Source organism: Mauremys mutica, chromosome 12 (genome assembly GCF_020497125.1).
Source record: "Mauremys mutica isolate MM-2020 ecotype Southern chromosome 12, ASM2049712v1, whole genome shotgun sequence".
In the NCBI taxonomy this organism is placed as follows: Eukaryota; Metazoa; Chordata; order Testudines; family Geoemydidae; genus Mauremys; species Mauremys mutica.
This window is the reverse complement of record NC_059083.1, coordinates 9,550,742-9,565,311: the sequence shown is the minus strand read 5'-3', so window position 1 is coordinate 9,565,311 and position 14,570 is coordinate 9,550,742. Positions and strand designations below refer to the sequence as shown.

At 57.1% G+C, this 14,570-nt stretch overlaps 1 protein-coding gene and 1 long non-coding RNA gene across 2 annotated transcripts; both read left to right on the top strand.

The window, feature by feature from the left end:
- Positions 1-4,405: 4,405 nt before the first annotated feature.
- LOC123345874 (C-type lectin domain family 2 member G-like) lies at positions 4,406-11,990 on the top strand. The gene is made up of 5 exons (XM_044982932.1): positions 4,406-4,496; positions 5,628-5,711; positions 10,510-10,685; positions 11,485-11,614; positions 11,983-11,990. Exons 1-5 carry the CDS (start codon positions 4,406-4,408, stop codon positions 11,988-11,990), a joined length of 489 nt encoding a protein of 162 aa, XP_044838867.1.
- Positions 11,989-14,054, top strand: LOC123345668. The gene is made up of 2 exons (XR_006572841.1): positions 11,989-13,258; positions 13,329-14,054. It is a non-coding gene; the product is annotated as an uncharacterized LOC123345668 (long non-coding RNA).
- Positions 14,055-14,570: the final 516 nt, after the last annotated feature.

Sequence of the window (14,570 nt, the reverse complement as noted above, 5' to 3'; positions counted from 1 at the left end):
AAGACTATTCCAAAAGGGGACCAGCAGCCTGGCAGCCTTTCTCCCAGGGGCCTGTGTATTCCCATATCCAGCTCTGTACAGGCTGTGAAATGTAAAATTGTGCCTGCCCAGCTACAGCAGCTCCCTGAAACAAGTGACACAAATCACACACTGAGCAGCACCAGAAAGCATCGTATGCACTGGCTGCCCTGCTCTGTTACTAGTGCTCACACGTGGGTGTACAGCACACTGCCCCATGAAATCTCCAGGGAAATACATGCCTAGCACATGACCTACTCTTTCTTTGATCACCGCTGCCTCAGCTGCTAATGGCTCACACACTTACTTGTGTCCGAGCCTGAGGGGAAGGGTTAAAAACCAGCTGTGGAGTTATCGGTGCAACATGAGGAGCAAAAAAAAAATGACTTGCACAGCACTAGCTGGAGGGGTTTGAGTTGGACTCCTCTCCCCCGCCCCCCCCCAAAAACCCACGAACCCCCCCTGCTGATGAGAGTGAGCAGGAGTGACTCTTGGCATAGGCAGCGGGTGATATGGGCTTGTGGTGCCCAGGCTCCACCAATATTCATGAACGTGGGCCCAGCTCCACCGATATTTGGGCCCCAGGCCCTGTGCTTTGGGGGCCCCTGTGCCACGGGTTGGCAATGTGGGGCTCTCACCTTGGGGGCAGCTCCCCCTGTCCCCAGAGTTGCTGCGTGCTGTGGAGAGCTCCCAGCTGCAGGGGCCAATGCCAGAGCTGCCTGGCCACACCTCCCCAACAGAGCCGGGGAGGGAGCCACAGGCAGCTTGCAGCGAGCGAGCAGCAGGAGTCGTCACTGTCAGACAGAGACACAGACACAGCTGGTGAGTTGTGGGGACAGATGGAGCTGGGGGCAGGGAAAGGAGCAGCGCTGGGCACCCCAGAGATGGCATAAAATACACAGGACAGAGGGGGCTTCCTGAGGGGGCTATAGCAACTCTTCCCCCCCCACCCCCCCACACATGCAGAGCAGTCCTGGGCTGCGGCTGGTTCCATCCATCACTCCCGCTGCCCCACAGAGACCCATACAACCCTCTGTCCCCTGGAGAGACACCCAATGACCCCTGTGCCCATCACCCCTCTCCAGAGAGCCCCCACCCTTTGTGCCAGACAACTCCCCTCCCCCACTGCCTCCCCTGCTCCAGAGCTTCCTACAGTCTCCACCTTTGCCTCCCCCCAGCCCATTGGCCGGGAGGCTCCCTGTCTATTGGCCAGCGTGGCCAGTGGGAGCTGCACCTGAGGCAGGTGCCTGCTTGCAGATGCAAACCTGCCTGGCTGTGCCTCCACAGCACAGGGATGGGGAGCCACAGGTGAGCAAGCCCTGGTCATCATCATCATCACAGGCCCAGCAGTTCTCTGGATATTTAATTTCACTGAGGCAAGTAATTCAGTCTGCTCTTCCTTTCCAGACAGTTCATGGCTTTTTCTGTAAGAAAATGTACAATGTCTTTGCCAAGAAGTCCATTTATAGTTTTCACTTGAGAAGCATCTTTTCTGGTTGTTCATAAGCTCATTTATTTTGTTAACTCCGTTTCAGAGGCAATTTTAAAGTCACTTGAATTGTACTTGTTTTTTTCCATTGGTCCAAAAGCATGTGGAAGATGTGCAGATTTTTATTTGTGTGGGCCAAACCCCCGTGTAAAAATGTAAATGTTGGCGCTAGAAAAGCTCTGCAAGGGTTAGGGGCCCTCAGGAAGTTCTCCTCAAGTCAGTCATTCTTCTGGGCTTTCCATTCTACTGTTCCCTCCTATAGTGACAGTGATCAGTGTCTCCACCCCCAGGGGAGAGGCAGAAGACGGGGTCAACCCTGCAGTGACTCTGCCTCTACCCTTGTTCTCTGTCCACTCCCTCTACCAGCCCCTTTGGTCTCCCTAGGATTCCCTCTCCCATTACTACTCCCTGTAGGTCGTCCTTCTCTGGAGCGTCTCATGAAGTAAAGTCTGTCATTACAGGTTCTTGTCTCTGTAATGGATTTAATTTTGATGTATTTATTAAGTGTTAATTAATGGACTATGGGAGTTCCCTTTAGCCCTGTGTATAAATTGATCCCCTTCTTTCCATATGTTTTGCCCATAGGGTTTTCTGCAGCCCTAGGGCAGCCAGCAATAACCCCTGTGCCTTTGTAATGGGGGGCGTGAAGGGGACCATGAATTCCCTATTTATGTGATTTGCAAGAAGTGTTGTTATTACTCAAGGTACCAAATGTGTTTAAATGATAGAAGTGCCTTGTAAAATCCCAAAGCAAGCTTGTTTTCATTTCTCATATCCTCTCATATGCAGTATACACACTTTTCATTAATTATGAGATGAAATTATTATTTCATTATTAATTTCATTATTAATTATTATTAAAGTTACTGTTGGTTTTTTCCCTGTGTGGAAAAATGTGTGCTATTTTATGGGTTGAATGATTGAATGACATAATATCCCCCGCTCCCAATGTGCATCACTAAGTCTTGTAATTTTGTCAAGTATTTGTCACACAGCCTACCTCTGCCTTGTGCGTCAGGGGGCCTGGGGAATTAGTGGGGGACCTGGCCTCAGCCCACCCTGCTTCACCTCACCAGCTCCTGGCATTGCTCAGGGGTGGGAGCTTTGGGGAAGAGGCGGAGTGGGGGGGCTGCATGGGAAGAGGGGGGTTGGAACAGGGGTGCTTACTGCTGTTGGTGCCAGGCACCCTGCTAACCCCCCAGACCACCCTGGAGCCCCCATCCCCCAAAACATGGGACCCTCCCAAAGTGCGAAGCACAGGGTGGTTGCCCTGGTCTGTCGTACAGCTGGGACGGATCCACTTGGGCACCACCAAAAATTATACAAACTTGCTTCCCATGACTGTTGGAGGTGGTGGGGGGCACTTACTGACATGGTGTTTGGAACGGCTTAGCAACCCCTTCCCCATGGTGACCCTAATCACCCCCTGCCTCTGGTTAGCCGCCTGCTGCGCTGACCTTGCCACTGCTGCTCCCCTGGCACTGAACGGGTGATGCTGGGTGAGGGCTTCCGGCGAGTTCCTGGGGGCAGAAAGGTCTGTACTGCTGTACCGGGGGCAGAAAGGTCTGTGCTAAGCGGTGACTCAAGTCACAACGTTCCTGGCCGCCCCGGGCAGGGCCCACGCGCTGCACGGGCGCTCAGACACTCGCGGCCGGCCCGGGGCAGGCGGCTCTGGCCCGGGCGGGTCAGGCTAAGGGCGGGCTGTGCGGGAGATGTTGGGGGCGGGCTGCAAACGTATCACAACGAGCGTCTCCCTCGCCCTGCGTCTGGCCGGGCCGGGCAGCGGGAGCTCGGTCTCGGGGAGGAGCGTGTTCCGTAACTCCAGCTGCCTGGCCCGGGTAGCGGCCGTGCCGAGCTGGGTAACGGGCCGCATGATCCTGCCCCGGGCGGGGGGAGGTTGCCCAGGGGCCGGCCGGGGCCGAGCGTGGCGCGGCGCTGAGTGGCGGAGCGGCTCCGGGGAGGGCGCTGAGTACCAGACCCCGCCCAGCGCCCCGAGAAGTAGCTGCGGAATTTGGCCGGGAGCGCGGCTCGTTTCTCCCCGTGTCCGGTCCCCGCGACCCAGGCCCGCTGCCGCCCGGCCGGAGCCCGCGGGACGCTCGGGTAAGAGGCGCTGCCGCCGCCCGGGGAGGCCGAAGGGCCGAGCGGAGCGGGGGGGCGGGGGGGGGGAGAGACAGACACGGACCGTGTGTGTGTGTCGCGCCCGCGCGCGGAAGCCGGATGACGGGGCCGGGGGGGAAGTTTCCCCTCCGTTAACTCATGGGGCGAAGGACCGCGTCGGAGGCTCCGTGGGAGGAAGGCGGAGGTTCCCCGCCGGCCTGGGACAGAGCCAACTGGCGGCTTAGATCGGCGACGACATCCCATCGCGGCAAACCGGGGATATGCTGCACATGCGCAGTTAGGGACCTGGGCGTGCGCGCTCTATGCAAATGAGCCGCCTCCCCCCCGCCCCCCCCCCGTCCCTCCGGCACTGGCCGCTGCCCCCTGCGGGTCTCTGCGCGCGCCTGTTGCTGGGGGGCTCGGCCCTGCCCCGCGGGTGCCTGTCACACGTGGGTAGAGCCCGGTGTGGGGGGTCTATAGCAGATCGGGTCTCTGAAGCCCTGGGGGGGCGGGGGGGCCGATGGGGGCTAAGGGGGTTTAATCATCATGGCCCCGCCTCTGGCGGGAGGTTGGGCTGCTGGGCAGGGAACGAGAAACCACAAATCGCCCCCGACCCTGCCCTGCTGGGTCCGTCTCGGCTTCCAGATCGGCTGGAGAGTCCGGAGCAGGGAGGGGAACAGGGCCAGGACCCACCCGCCCGGCTCGGCTTTGCTGCTGAATCGGACCCAGTCACACAGTGAGGAACCGATCCCAGCCCAGCGCCTGCGGCAGCGTCTCTAGCCTGAGTGTCCCTGAGTGTCAATGGGGCCAGGAACTGGGGCTGCTGAGAGCGAAGAGCTGCAGGAGTTGCGTGTTGATGGCAATGGACACCTGGAGACTGTTGGGGAGCCAGGTAATGGGGCGTCGCTGCCTGGGACCAGGCTGGAGAGAGACCCTGAGGCTGCCCCACATGGGGCCATGTTCTCAGTGGCAGCAGCCAGTGCCCAGCAACCCCGTGTCCGTGGGCAGCAGGGACTGGATCTCCCCCAGGGGCTCTCAGGGCACCGATCCCGGCTCCCAGCTGCTGCCTGGCGCACACAGCGGTGGCTGTGGGGCTGGGCAGGGGACAGGGCCAGCTCTAGGCACCAGCAAAACAAGCAGGTGCTTTGAGCGGCACATTCCTAGGGGTGGCATTCCAGCGCTGGCCATGCTGCCCCTAGAAATGTGCCCCCACTGCCCCAGCTCGCCTCTGCCTGCTCCCCTGAGCGCGCCACCACCGCTCCGCTTCCTTTGTGCCTGGCAAGCCTGGCAGAGGGGGTGAGAAGCCGAGAGGTGGCGCGTTCAGGGGAGCAGGTGGAGTGGAGGTGACCTTGCAGGTGGGCCGCAGGATTCCAGGGGGGCCGCAGGAAGCAATGGGGCAGGGGAAATGCGGCACGCCTGGGGGAGGAGGCGGGGCTGGGGATTTGGGGAAGGGATTGGGAAGGGGAGGAGTTAGGGAGGGCACAAAAAAGGGGGCAGCCAAGATTTTTTTTTGCTTGGGACGGCAAAAATCCTGGAGCCGGCCCTGATAGGGGCCTTTTGGGCTGGGTGTGTCAGACCCCCTGTCACAGCCCTGGCCCAGCTCTGCCTGGTTCCTTCTCCCCCCTTCTGCTGTGTGTGGCCAGTGTGAGACCCCAGTGTGCGGGGACAGGCGCACTCGGCAGTGTGGGCCCAGCCAGCGCTCGGCAGGGAGCACAGCGGGGGTGGGGATGGGGGGGCAGCTTGAGCTCCTGCCACCAGAACATGCGGGTCCTTGTCTCTGTGCCCCTGAGCTCACCAGGCCCCGTGACAGCCTGGCTGGGGGTGCCAGGGAGGGCACTGGGCTGAGGGGAAGGAGGGACTGTTCTGCCAGCCCCAGCCTGCCTGAGCCTCCGGGCTCCTCTCCCAGAGCGTCTGACGGGAGGAGCCATCGACAGAACGGGGCATGTTCTAGGGCAGCTCCAGCCCTGGTGCTGTCAGTGAGACGTGTCCTTGCGGCCCGGCCTGACGGGTCTTTGTGTTTCAGAACCTCGTCATAACTACAGGGGATGCACAGTCGCCCTCGCAGCCGTGTCCCTAGGTCTCATCATCGCTGTTATTGTCCTGGCAGGTGAGTTCTCAGCCCCCCCTGCCCCCTCTCTGCACATCCCATTCCCCCTGGAGCCACCACAGTCACAGTCTCTCCTCCCGGCCTGTCTGGCTTCTGCCCCTGGGACAGAGAATTCCTGGGGGATGTTCCTCCACGACCCTCCTCCTGCTCCTGGACGCTTTCTGAGTCGGACGATCTGACTGACATTGGCTCCCCCCAGCCCAGCTCTGAGCACTTGGGGCCCATGTCACTATTGCTGGGCCCCAGGCACAGTCACTGGTACCCCCGTGCAGAGTGGGGGTGATTGACAGGAGAAGGTGCAGGGCAGCGATGAGCTGGGCCCTCTGCCTGCAGCGTGTCGCCCTGAGGTACCAGCCTGGCCTTCCTGCATCCCCGGGTCGTGCCCAGGGCCGGGCTGGCAGATGCTGGTGTGTCACTGAAATGAGCTGTAGAACGCAGCACAGACACCTCCATTAACGCCGTGTGAAACCCACCAATTAGTGACCTCAGCAGTGCAGGGTCCCGTAGCGCTATTGACTCCCCCGCCTGCACAGACAGCGAGTGCTAGCGCAGAGGGCGGCTGTTCATGGTGAGCGTGAACCCGGCTGTATCTGCCAATAGTCTGGGAGAAGTGGGGGCTGAGACCATCAGGGATGTGATTTATCTGTTGCCCTGGGATCTGATCACTGGGCCCCAGGAGGGTTTAGCAGCTGGCAGAGGGGGGTGAATCCAGGTCTGTCTGCATTAGGAACCCTCTGTGCAATGTAATGACATTAGTGCAATTGGATTGGTGCAAACTGCTCACATAGATGCACAGCAGTGGTGCAGAAAGGGGCTTCCCCTGGTGCAATTGGCTGCAGTAAGTTACCAGAGCAGAACATGCTGCTCTGGCACATCTGTGCAAGGGGTTTGCAGTAATGTAACTTCTTCCCCATCCTTACACTGGTGCCAGCTGCCCTGCTACCAGGGGCGGCTCTAGGCACCAGCAAAACAAGCTGGTGCCTAGGGCGGCAAAATCTAGGGGGCGGCAAAAGGCTGGGGCCCCAGCTCATCCTGCCGCTGGGAGCCGAGGAGCGGCCCGTCCCCTGCAGCCGGGGGGTGGCAGCAGGCTGGGCCGGCGGACCTGCCGCAGTCATGCCTGCGGGAGGTCCACCGGAGCCCCGGGACGACTGGACCTGCCGCAGGCATGACTGCGGAGGGGGCGCTCGTCCTGTGGCTCGGCTGGACCTCCCGCAGGCATGACTGTGGCAGCTCAAGCGGAGCCGCCGGACCCGCGAACCGTCCGCAGCCGCGGGAGATCCAGCCGAGCCACACGGGACCAGCGGTCCCTCTGCAGTCATGCCCGCGGGAGGTCCGCTGCTCCCGCGGCTCCGGGGCGCCTCCCGCGCATGACTGCTTGGGGTGGCCAAAAAGGTAGAGCCGCCCCTGCCTGCTACAAGCGGGCCGTGAGTCCCAGCTCCCTGCTGCTGCACTGGCCGGCTATTGGAATGGGCAGCATTGGCTCACACAGCATAAGGTGGGATCTGAGAGCTTGGGGTTCCCCACCTGTGGGTGCAGGGAGCCCCAGGATGCAGTGGGGTCAGATAGTGGAGATGGCATCAGTCAGGGGCTCCTTACTGTGGCCTGTCCCTCCTAGGCAATACTGGAAGGGGCCCAGCAAGCCTGGCAGCCTTTCTCCTGGGGGCCTGTGTATTCCCAAATCCAGCTCTGTACAGGGTGTGCAGTGTGAAGTTGTGCCCCTGCTGCAGTTGCTCCCTGAAACGAGTGACACAAATCACACACTGAGCAGTACTATAAAGCATCATATGTACTGATGGCCTAGCCCCAGGGGAAGGCTTAAACTAGCTACAGAATTATTGTGGTGCAAAATGAGGTGCAAAAAAAGTGACATGCACAAAAATGGCTGGGAGATAACACAAAATTCACCTGAGGCTGAGAGTGAACAGGAGTGATTGGGGGCGGGAGGTGTGGGGGTGGGCAGACTAACTGACATGGTGTTTGGACTGGCTTAGCTACTCTTCCCCATATTGACCCTAATAACTCTGCCTCTGGTTATTCACCTACTGCACTGACCTTGCCAATAGCTCCTTGGTGTCAGTTATGGGTGGCCCTGCTGCTGCTGCTGCTGCTCTCTCTGGCACTGAGAGGGTTACACTGCAGGTGGAGCAGCTGGGTACTAGCTGCTGTATTAGGCTGTGGCTAAACTTGCACTTCAAAGCGCTAAGTGTAGTCAAAGCACCAGCGCTGGGAGAGAGTTCTCCCAGCGCTGTCTGTACTCCACCTCCTTGTGGGGAATAACGGACAGCGCTGGGAGCCGCGCTCCCAGCGCTGGGGCTTTGACCACACTGGCGCTTTGCAGCGCTGCAATTTGCAGCACTGGAGAGGGTGTGTTTTCACACCCTGCTGCAGCGCTGCAAATTTTCAAGTGTAGCCAAGCCCTTAGGGGGGAGAAATGTCTGTAGGTGAGAAGTGCATCAGCTTGCAATTGGCCATTTCCTGTGACTGGGGGCTTGGCTACACTTGAGAGTTGCAGCGCTGGGAGTTACACCGCTGGTCATACAGCTGTGTAGGGAAAGCACTGGTGTGTGGCCACACTCACAGCTACCAGCGCTGCAGTGTGGCCACATTTGCAGCGCTGTTGGGAGTGATGCATTATGGGCAGCTATCCCAGCGTTCAAGTGGCAGCAACGTGCTTTTCAAAAGAGGGGGGTGGAGTGGAGTGTGACAGGGAGCGGGGGAGAGAGAGAGAGAGAGAGAGAGAGTGTGGATTTTTGGAGCCGACACTGTGTATTAGCTCCCTGTCTTGCAAAATCAGAAAATTTTCCTGACCCCTTAGTCTTAACTGCAAACAGCCTGCAGACCAGATAAGCAGCACGGACTCCCTTTCTCTCTTTCCCCCCCCCCCCTTTCTCTAGTCAAGCAAACACTCAACCCCTGTGAATGAGGCAGGCAGGGGGTTATCTCATTTGCTTGTTCAGTCAGTTACAGATTGATCACAGCAAACAGGAGCTGTGTTTGTGTTTTAGATAAGCAGCTCCTGGAGCCCCGAGTTCACAACAAAATAAAGAGAGGCTGCATAACAAAACAAAGAGAGTAATTTAGTTAAAAGCATTCTAGGATATCTCCTAATACCCTGGAGGCCAATAACAGCGCTGGTGTGTGGCCACACCTAATGAGCAGCACTGCATCACCAGTGTTGCACTCGTTATTCCCCAAGCAGACCAGGTGTTCAGCCAGCGCTGCAGCCAGAGAGTTGCAGCGCTGGATGTGCCTTGCAGGTGTGGACAGTTACTAAGTTGCAGCACTGGAAAGCCTCCACCAGCGCTGCAACTCTCAAGTGTAGCCAAGCCCTGGAGCTCAATTTCGTATCCCTGGGTATGGCTACACTGGCGATTTGCAGCGCTGGAAAGCCTCTACTAGCGCTGCAATTAGTAAGTGGCCACACCTGCAGGGCACTTCCAGCGCTGCAACTCCCTGGCTGCAGCGCTGGCCGTATACCTCACTCGGCATGGGGAATAAGGATTCCAGCGCTGGTGCTGCAGCGCTGGTCATCAAGTGTGGCCACACACCAGCGCTGTGATTGGCCTCCAGGGTATAAGGTGTATCCCAGAATGCTTTTATAAATTACTCTCTTTGTTTTGTTATGCAGCCTCTCTTTGTTTTGTTGTGAACGAGCTCCGATGGGAGCTCCGAACAGAGCTCCTGTTTGCTGTGATCATCTGTACCTGGCTGTAAACAATCAAATGAGAGGCAGGGAGAGTGAATGAAACAGAACCGATGGGAGCTCCCTTGAACTGCTAATCTAAAACAAACACTGATCACAGCAAACACCACAGGGAGTGAGTGAAACAGCGGGAGCGGGGGGGGGGGGGGGGGGGGAGAGTCCGTGTTGGAGGCAGGCTGTATGCAATTAAGAGTTAAGACTAAGGGCTCATGAACATTTTGTGATTTTTCCAATCCAGGAAGCTAACACACAACAGTGTTGGCTCCAAAAATCCACTCTATCTTCCCCGCTCCCTGTCACAGTACACCACCCTCCACCCCCCTTATACCCTGGAGGCCAATCACAGCGCTGGTGTGTGGCCACACTTGATGACCAGCGCTGCAGCACCAGCGCTGGAATCCTTATTCCCCATGCCGAGTGAGGTGTACGGCCAGCGCTGCAGCCAGGGAGTTGCAGCGCTGGAAGTGCCCTGCAGGTGTGGCCACTTACTAATTGCAGTGCTGGTAGAGGCTTTCCAGCGCTGCAAATCACCAGTGTAGCCATACCCAAAGGTCTCCATTGCTCTGTGTCCGGCTGTGCTGGATGGTCCCAGGCAGCAGGTGTTCAGTCTGGTGAAGGGAAGGGAGTTTGTTCCCATTTTCATCTCAACCTGCCTCTCCTGGGGAGCCGAGTGCAGAGCAGGGGGAGTGGGGCAGTGCCCCAGGCTAGCAGGATTCCTCAGGGTAACAGACCTGGCAAATCAGATTGAACTTGATCACTTATCCAGTGTCACTCTTCTCCCTGCTGCTGGCCCGATAACTGTCCCCTCGTCTGCAGCTCCCTGCCCACCCCCTGCTCTAACACTCCCCTTGGGCCTGGTTCTCTGGTGCTTCGAAGCAGGAGCTATTTGTCAGTTGCATCCCTGTTAAACGTGAACCTGAGACAGCAGCCCAGTGAGATGAGGATCAAGTAACCCCCTTCGGGGGCTGGATTCCCAGCATCCTTCCCCCCCAGCCGCTGCCAGGGGAGTGTCAGAAGCCTGGGATGCCAGGGATCATCTCTCCTCACAGATGGGCAGGTCCCCTCTTATGACATTTGTTATGTTCCCATTTTCAGTGTTGCTATCTTGGTGTTCTCCTGCTGTCCTGGGCCCCTGCTGCCCGGACGGCTGGGTCGGATACCGAGGGAGGTGCTACTATTTCTCCGAGGCCAAAGGGAACTGGAACAACAGCCAGAGACACTGCTCCTGCCTCGATGCCTCCCTGGCTGGGATCGACACCCTGCAGGACCTGGTGAGAGACTCTCACTGCAATGGTCTGGCCTTGGCTCAGCGCTGGTTGCTGCAGTAGGACCTGGGCTCTGCCCTGTGGGGCGAGGAGCAGCTCTGAGCCCTCTCGTGCTGGGAGGCCAGAGGGACTGGATTTCCAGCTGCTGAATGCCAGGCCTGGCTGGACCTGGGGGTCCTCTGGTGTCAGTCTGTGACCGTGGGGATCACCCACTCTCAGCCCTCTCAATAGGAGACTGTCCCTCTCTAGGGCTGGCTCAGGTGTCTGCTGGGCCGCATGGGACTGGAGACGGGGCTGAGATCCCAGCTCAACTTGAAGAGCCAGTGCTCCAGGGCAGCCAGCTGAGGATGGGGGAGGCTCCTGTCAGCCCTGGTCCCTTCTGGCTGAGGACTGGGGGGCTCTTCTCTCATCCCTGGCCCCTCCCAGCATCTCCTATTGAGATCAGCTGGGCTCTTTCTTTCCTCTTCTCCTGTGATGGTGAGGGGAGCTCAGCTGCTCTGTATGGAGAGGCTTTCACACAGAACCTGGCCTTGCCCTCCCCTCCCCCCGCCTGCCATGCGGCTTAGACCCAGCAGCACCCAAGAGCTGCCCCAGCCCAGGGCAGATTGGGGTGAGGGGAGCTGGGTTTGGGGTGGGAGGGTTAATACTGAATTACCCAGAGCTGGGCAAGAGGGAGGAGAAAATCCCCAGCCACCCCCTGGAAACACTCGGAGCCCGTCCGTGTCCACCTGGGATTCCCTGCCCGGAGCCTGGGGGAGCAGCAGGGCCGGGGCTCTGACACCACCTCTCCCTCTGCTGTTTTTAGGCTTTCCTGCTGTGCTATAAAGGGAACTTTGACCACTGGATCGGCCTCCAGAGGGACCCGAGGCAGCCCTGGAAATGGGTCAATGGCACCGAATTCAACTGCCTGTGGGTCTTTTTCATTCAGCTCTTCTGTGTGGCGTTACTGCTGCTCCTTATGCCGACACTCACCTGGAATCTCCCCCTGGGGCAGTTTGGGTGGGTTGGGCCTGCAGGGGCCCATCCAGACCCAGCTGGGGGTGGGGGGAGCAGGAACTGGGGTTAAAATACCCACCTGGCATAAAGGCTCCATGGAGGCCAGTTGATCTTAGAACCTCTCCTGGCCCTGCTGCCCACCACCTCCCTGCTGGGGGCGGGGCCTGTGGCTGGTGCAGGAGGGAGAATTGGGAGGGGCTGTGAGTGCAGCAGCTCCCTGCACTGTGCGAGTGTCTCCCCCTGTCTGTGACTGATGGGAAACACCCAACTCCTGCCTGACACCAGTTCCCTGGCTTCTGTCTTGCAGGTTTGTAATAACAGCAGATGGTGACTGCGTGTATCTGAATTATGAGAATTGGGTCAGCAGCTCACAGTGCACCAGTGAGAGACACTGGATCTGCAGCAAACCTGATGCGTTTACAACGGCGAAGGAGGCGGCAGTGGAAGGAGGCTCATAACAAGAGTATTATCAAAAATTAGCCCTGGAAAAGCCTGTTCACCCCCTTCCAGGAGCCCATTGGGTTGGAAGGGGCAGGGAGGGGGTAGATGTGATACTGGCAGACCAGGTATCAGCTCATGCCAAAGGCCCCATGTCTCAGTAGGACACTGACAAATACTCAGCTGGGGTCAGGCTGGCTCACCTGTGTGTTAAAATAGGTATTAGCATTATAAGAATGTGCTTAGACTTTAGTGAAAGCGTGTGAGCTGCTGCAGCATTAATCCCGCTTCTGACAGTCACATCCCACATCGTAAGGTGATATTGGAGCATTTGTGTTGGGAGCCTCTGTGGCTGTGAAAATCACCAGACAGGAGAGTGAATTAACTAGTGCGAAGTGCTGAACTCCCAACAGCTCGGAGCACAAAGGAGGAGGTGGGGTACAACAAGGGACTGTATCTCTCTCGGTGCTGCTTGGACGCTGGGGGGCAAGGCTTTCGGAGTATATGCAAGAGATCCCCAGCTGCTGAGCCTGGGTTAGCCCTAAAGGAGACAGAGCTTAGTATAGACCAGTGATACTCAGACTGCAGCTCACAAATGGCCCTTTGTGTGTCTCCTGTGTCTTTATAGCACATAATATTAAAACACTGGGTGATTTAATTATTAACCGATCAGGATACCTTTACTATGTTAAGGGTTAACTTACCAACTTTCACTATGTTAACTTATCTGCTTTGGGAATAGTTTATATATACAAGTAAATATTTCCCCTGTCATACTGTTTAAATAGGGATTGCACTATAGCAAATGAAACAATGGATTCACACTCTTGTGGCTCTTTTGGGTAATGCTGATTGCTAATTTGGCTCCTGAACCACTGAGGTCTGAGTATCACTGCTCTAGGTGCTTCTGTTCCCTTTTGAAAATTAAGATTTGTAACCTATTTGTATTTACATGCTTACCTGCTTTAACTTTATAAATAACAGCTTTTATTTTTAATGAATTGTCATATAATATTGGTGACAAGAGCTGTCTTGGTTTGAGATTTAAGGAGCAGTTGGCCTGGGGTAAGTGACTGGACCTTTGGATCTGGGAGTAACCTGAATATTGCTGTGATTCTGGGTGTAAAGGACCTTCTATCACACAAGTATCAGAGAGGTAGCCGTGTTAGTCTGGTTCCTGGTGCCACAGGATTCTTTGCTGCTTCTATCACACAGGCAGGCTCAGCTGGGTGGCGAGACAGACTGGAGTCCCCCAGGGGCCTGTCTGTGACTCTGTTAGGCTGTTACGGTGCCGGAGGAGTTTACACTGGATGGTTGGTTGGTGAAATCAGAGTCTAGAACTCTCAGCCAGTTTGGGGTTTGTGCCTGGTTCCCAGCAGTCTGCCCAGAGGTTGGCACTCACCCTCTCAACACACTGCGGACAGCATCAGAGCAGGGCCTTGGTTCCAGTTCCCCTGCTTACAGGACAGGAGCTGAGCCAGCCCAGAGAGGGGGCTTGGGGGCAAGGTTTATGTGACCCAGGGACCCCTTGGTGCCAACTGGCAGAGGGTGCAGGAGGTTTACAGGGATTCCCCTGGGGCTGATCTCTACATAATAGTTCACCAAAGGGGGCATATGAGGTCTGTACCAAGAGCCAGTAGCTCACTGGTCATCATAGTCAGTGTGAAATGTCTGCATGGATACTATGTAAGGAGCTGTGTATCTGTATTGAAAACGTTTCCCTTAAGGTCTTGGAGTTAAGGCAGGTCACCAGGAGGGGATGCACCTCAGAGATGTTCTTGTCAGGCAGGCGATAACTGAGGTTATCTCCTTGTCTGACCAGCTGTGTATTGGATGCTATTTGTGTACTGAGCCCGGTGCAAAGTGGGAGATTGCAAAATCCACAGGAAGAAACAAACAGTGTGTCCTATTTAACAATAAAGACAAAGGACTGGTCTGGTCTATCCCGGGGTACAGACACACGCTGGATCCTTCCCCTCTGAGACAAACTGACAGCACACAGGTCTCTTGAAAGAAGGGTCACAGCCTGCCTGGCTGTAAAGCACTGCAAGGATTTCAGGTGACCAGGACTTGGTTAGACAGGAGACTCGCTTGGTAAATAAGTCCAGGCTCTAGAACACGTTATGACTTTATTTTTGTTTCCAACACTTCTACTTGACTCTCGGCTTTGTCGAACTGAGGCGTGATTTCACTCTGAGCATAGGTCAGTGCTGTGTGTCAAGCGGAGCAGTGATCTGAACTGGAACAGGTAAGTGTGTGCGAAGGTGGGAGGGGCGGGGAGTGTTACTGGTTCTCTGGAAGCAGCAGCTCTGTGACTACTGCCAGTGTCTGGGGACAGATGCTCCAGGCAGATGCTCAGAGGGCTTGAGGGCAGAGTGGGCCTATTGCTAACTGCAGTGACTGCAGGCCCAGCAGCCAGCGTGTGTGTGTGGCCAGTGGAGTTGGGGAGCTGACCCC

Coding starts and splice junctions, on each gene's coding strand:
- LOC123345874 (XM_044982932.1), top strand. CDS start 4,406: ATGGGGCCAGGAACTGGGGCTGCTGAGAGCGAAGAGCTGCAGGAGTTG. Junction 4,497..5,627: donor GGAGACTGTTGGGGAGCCAG/GTAATGGGGCGT, acceptor TTTGTGTTTCAG/AACCTCGTCATAACTACAGG. Junction 10,686..11,484: donor TCGACACCCTGCAGGACCTG/GTGAGAGACTCT, acceptor TGCTGTTTTTAG/GCTTTCCTGCTGTGCTATAA.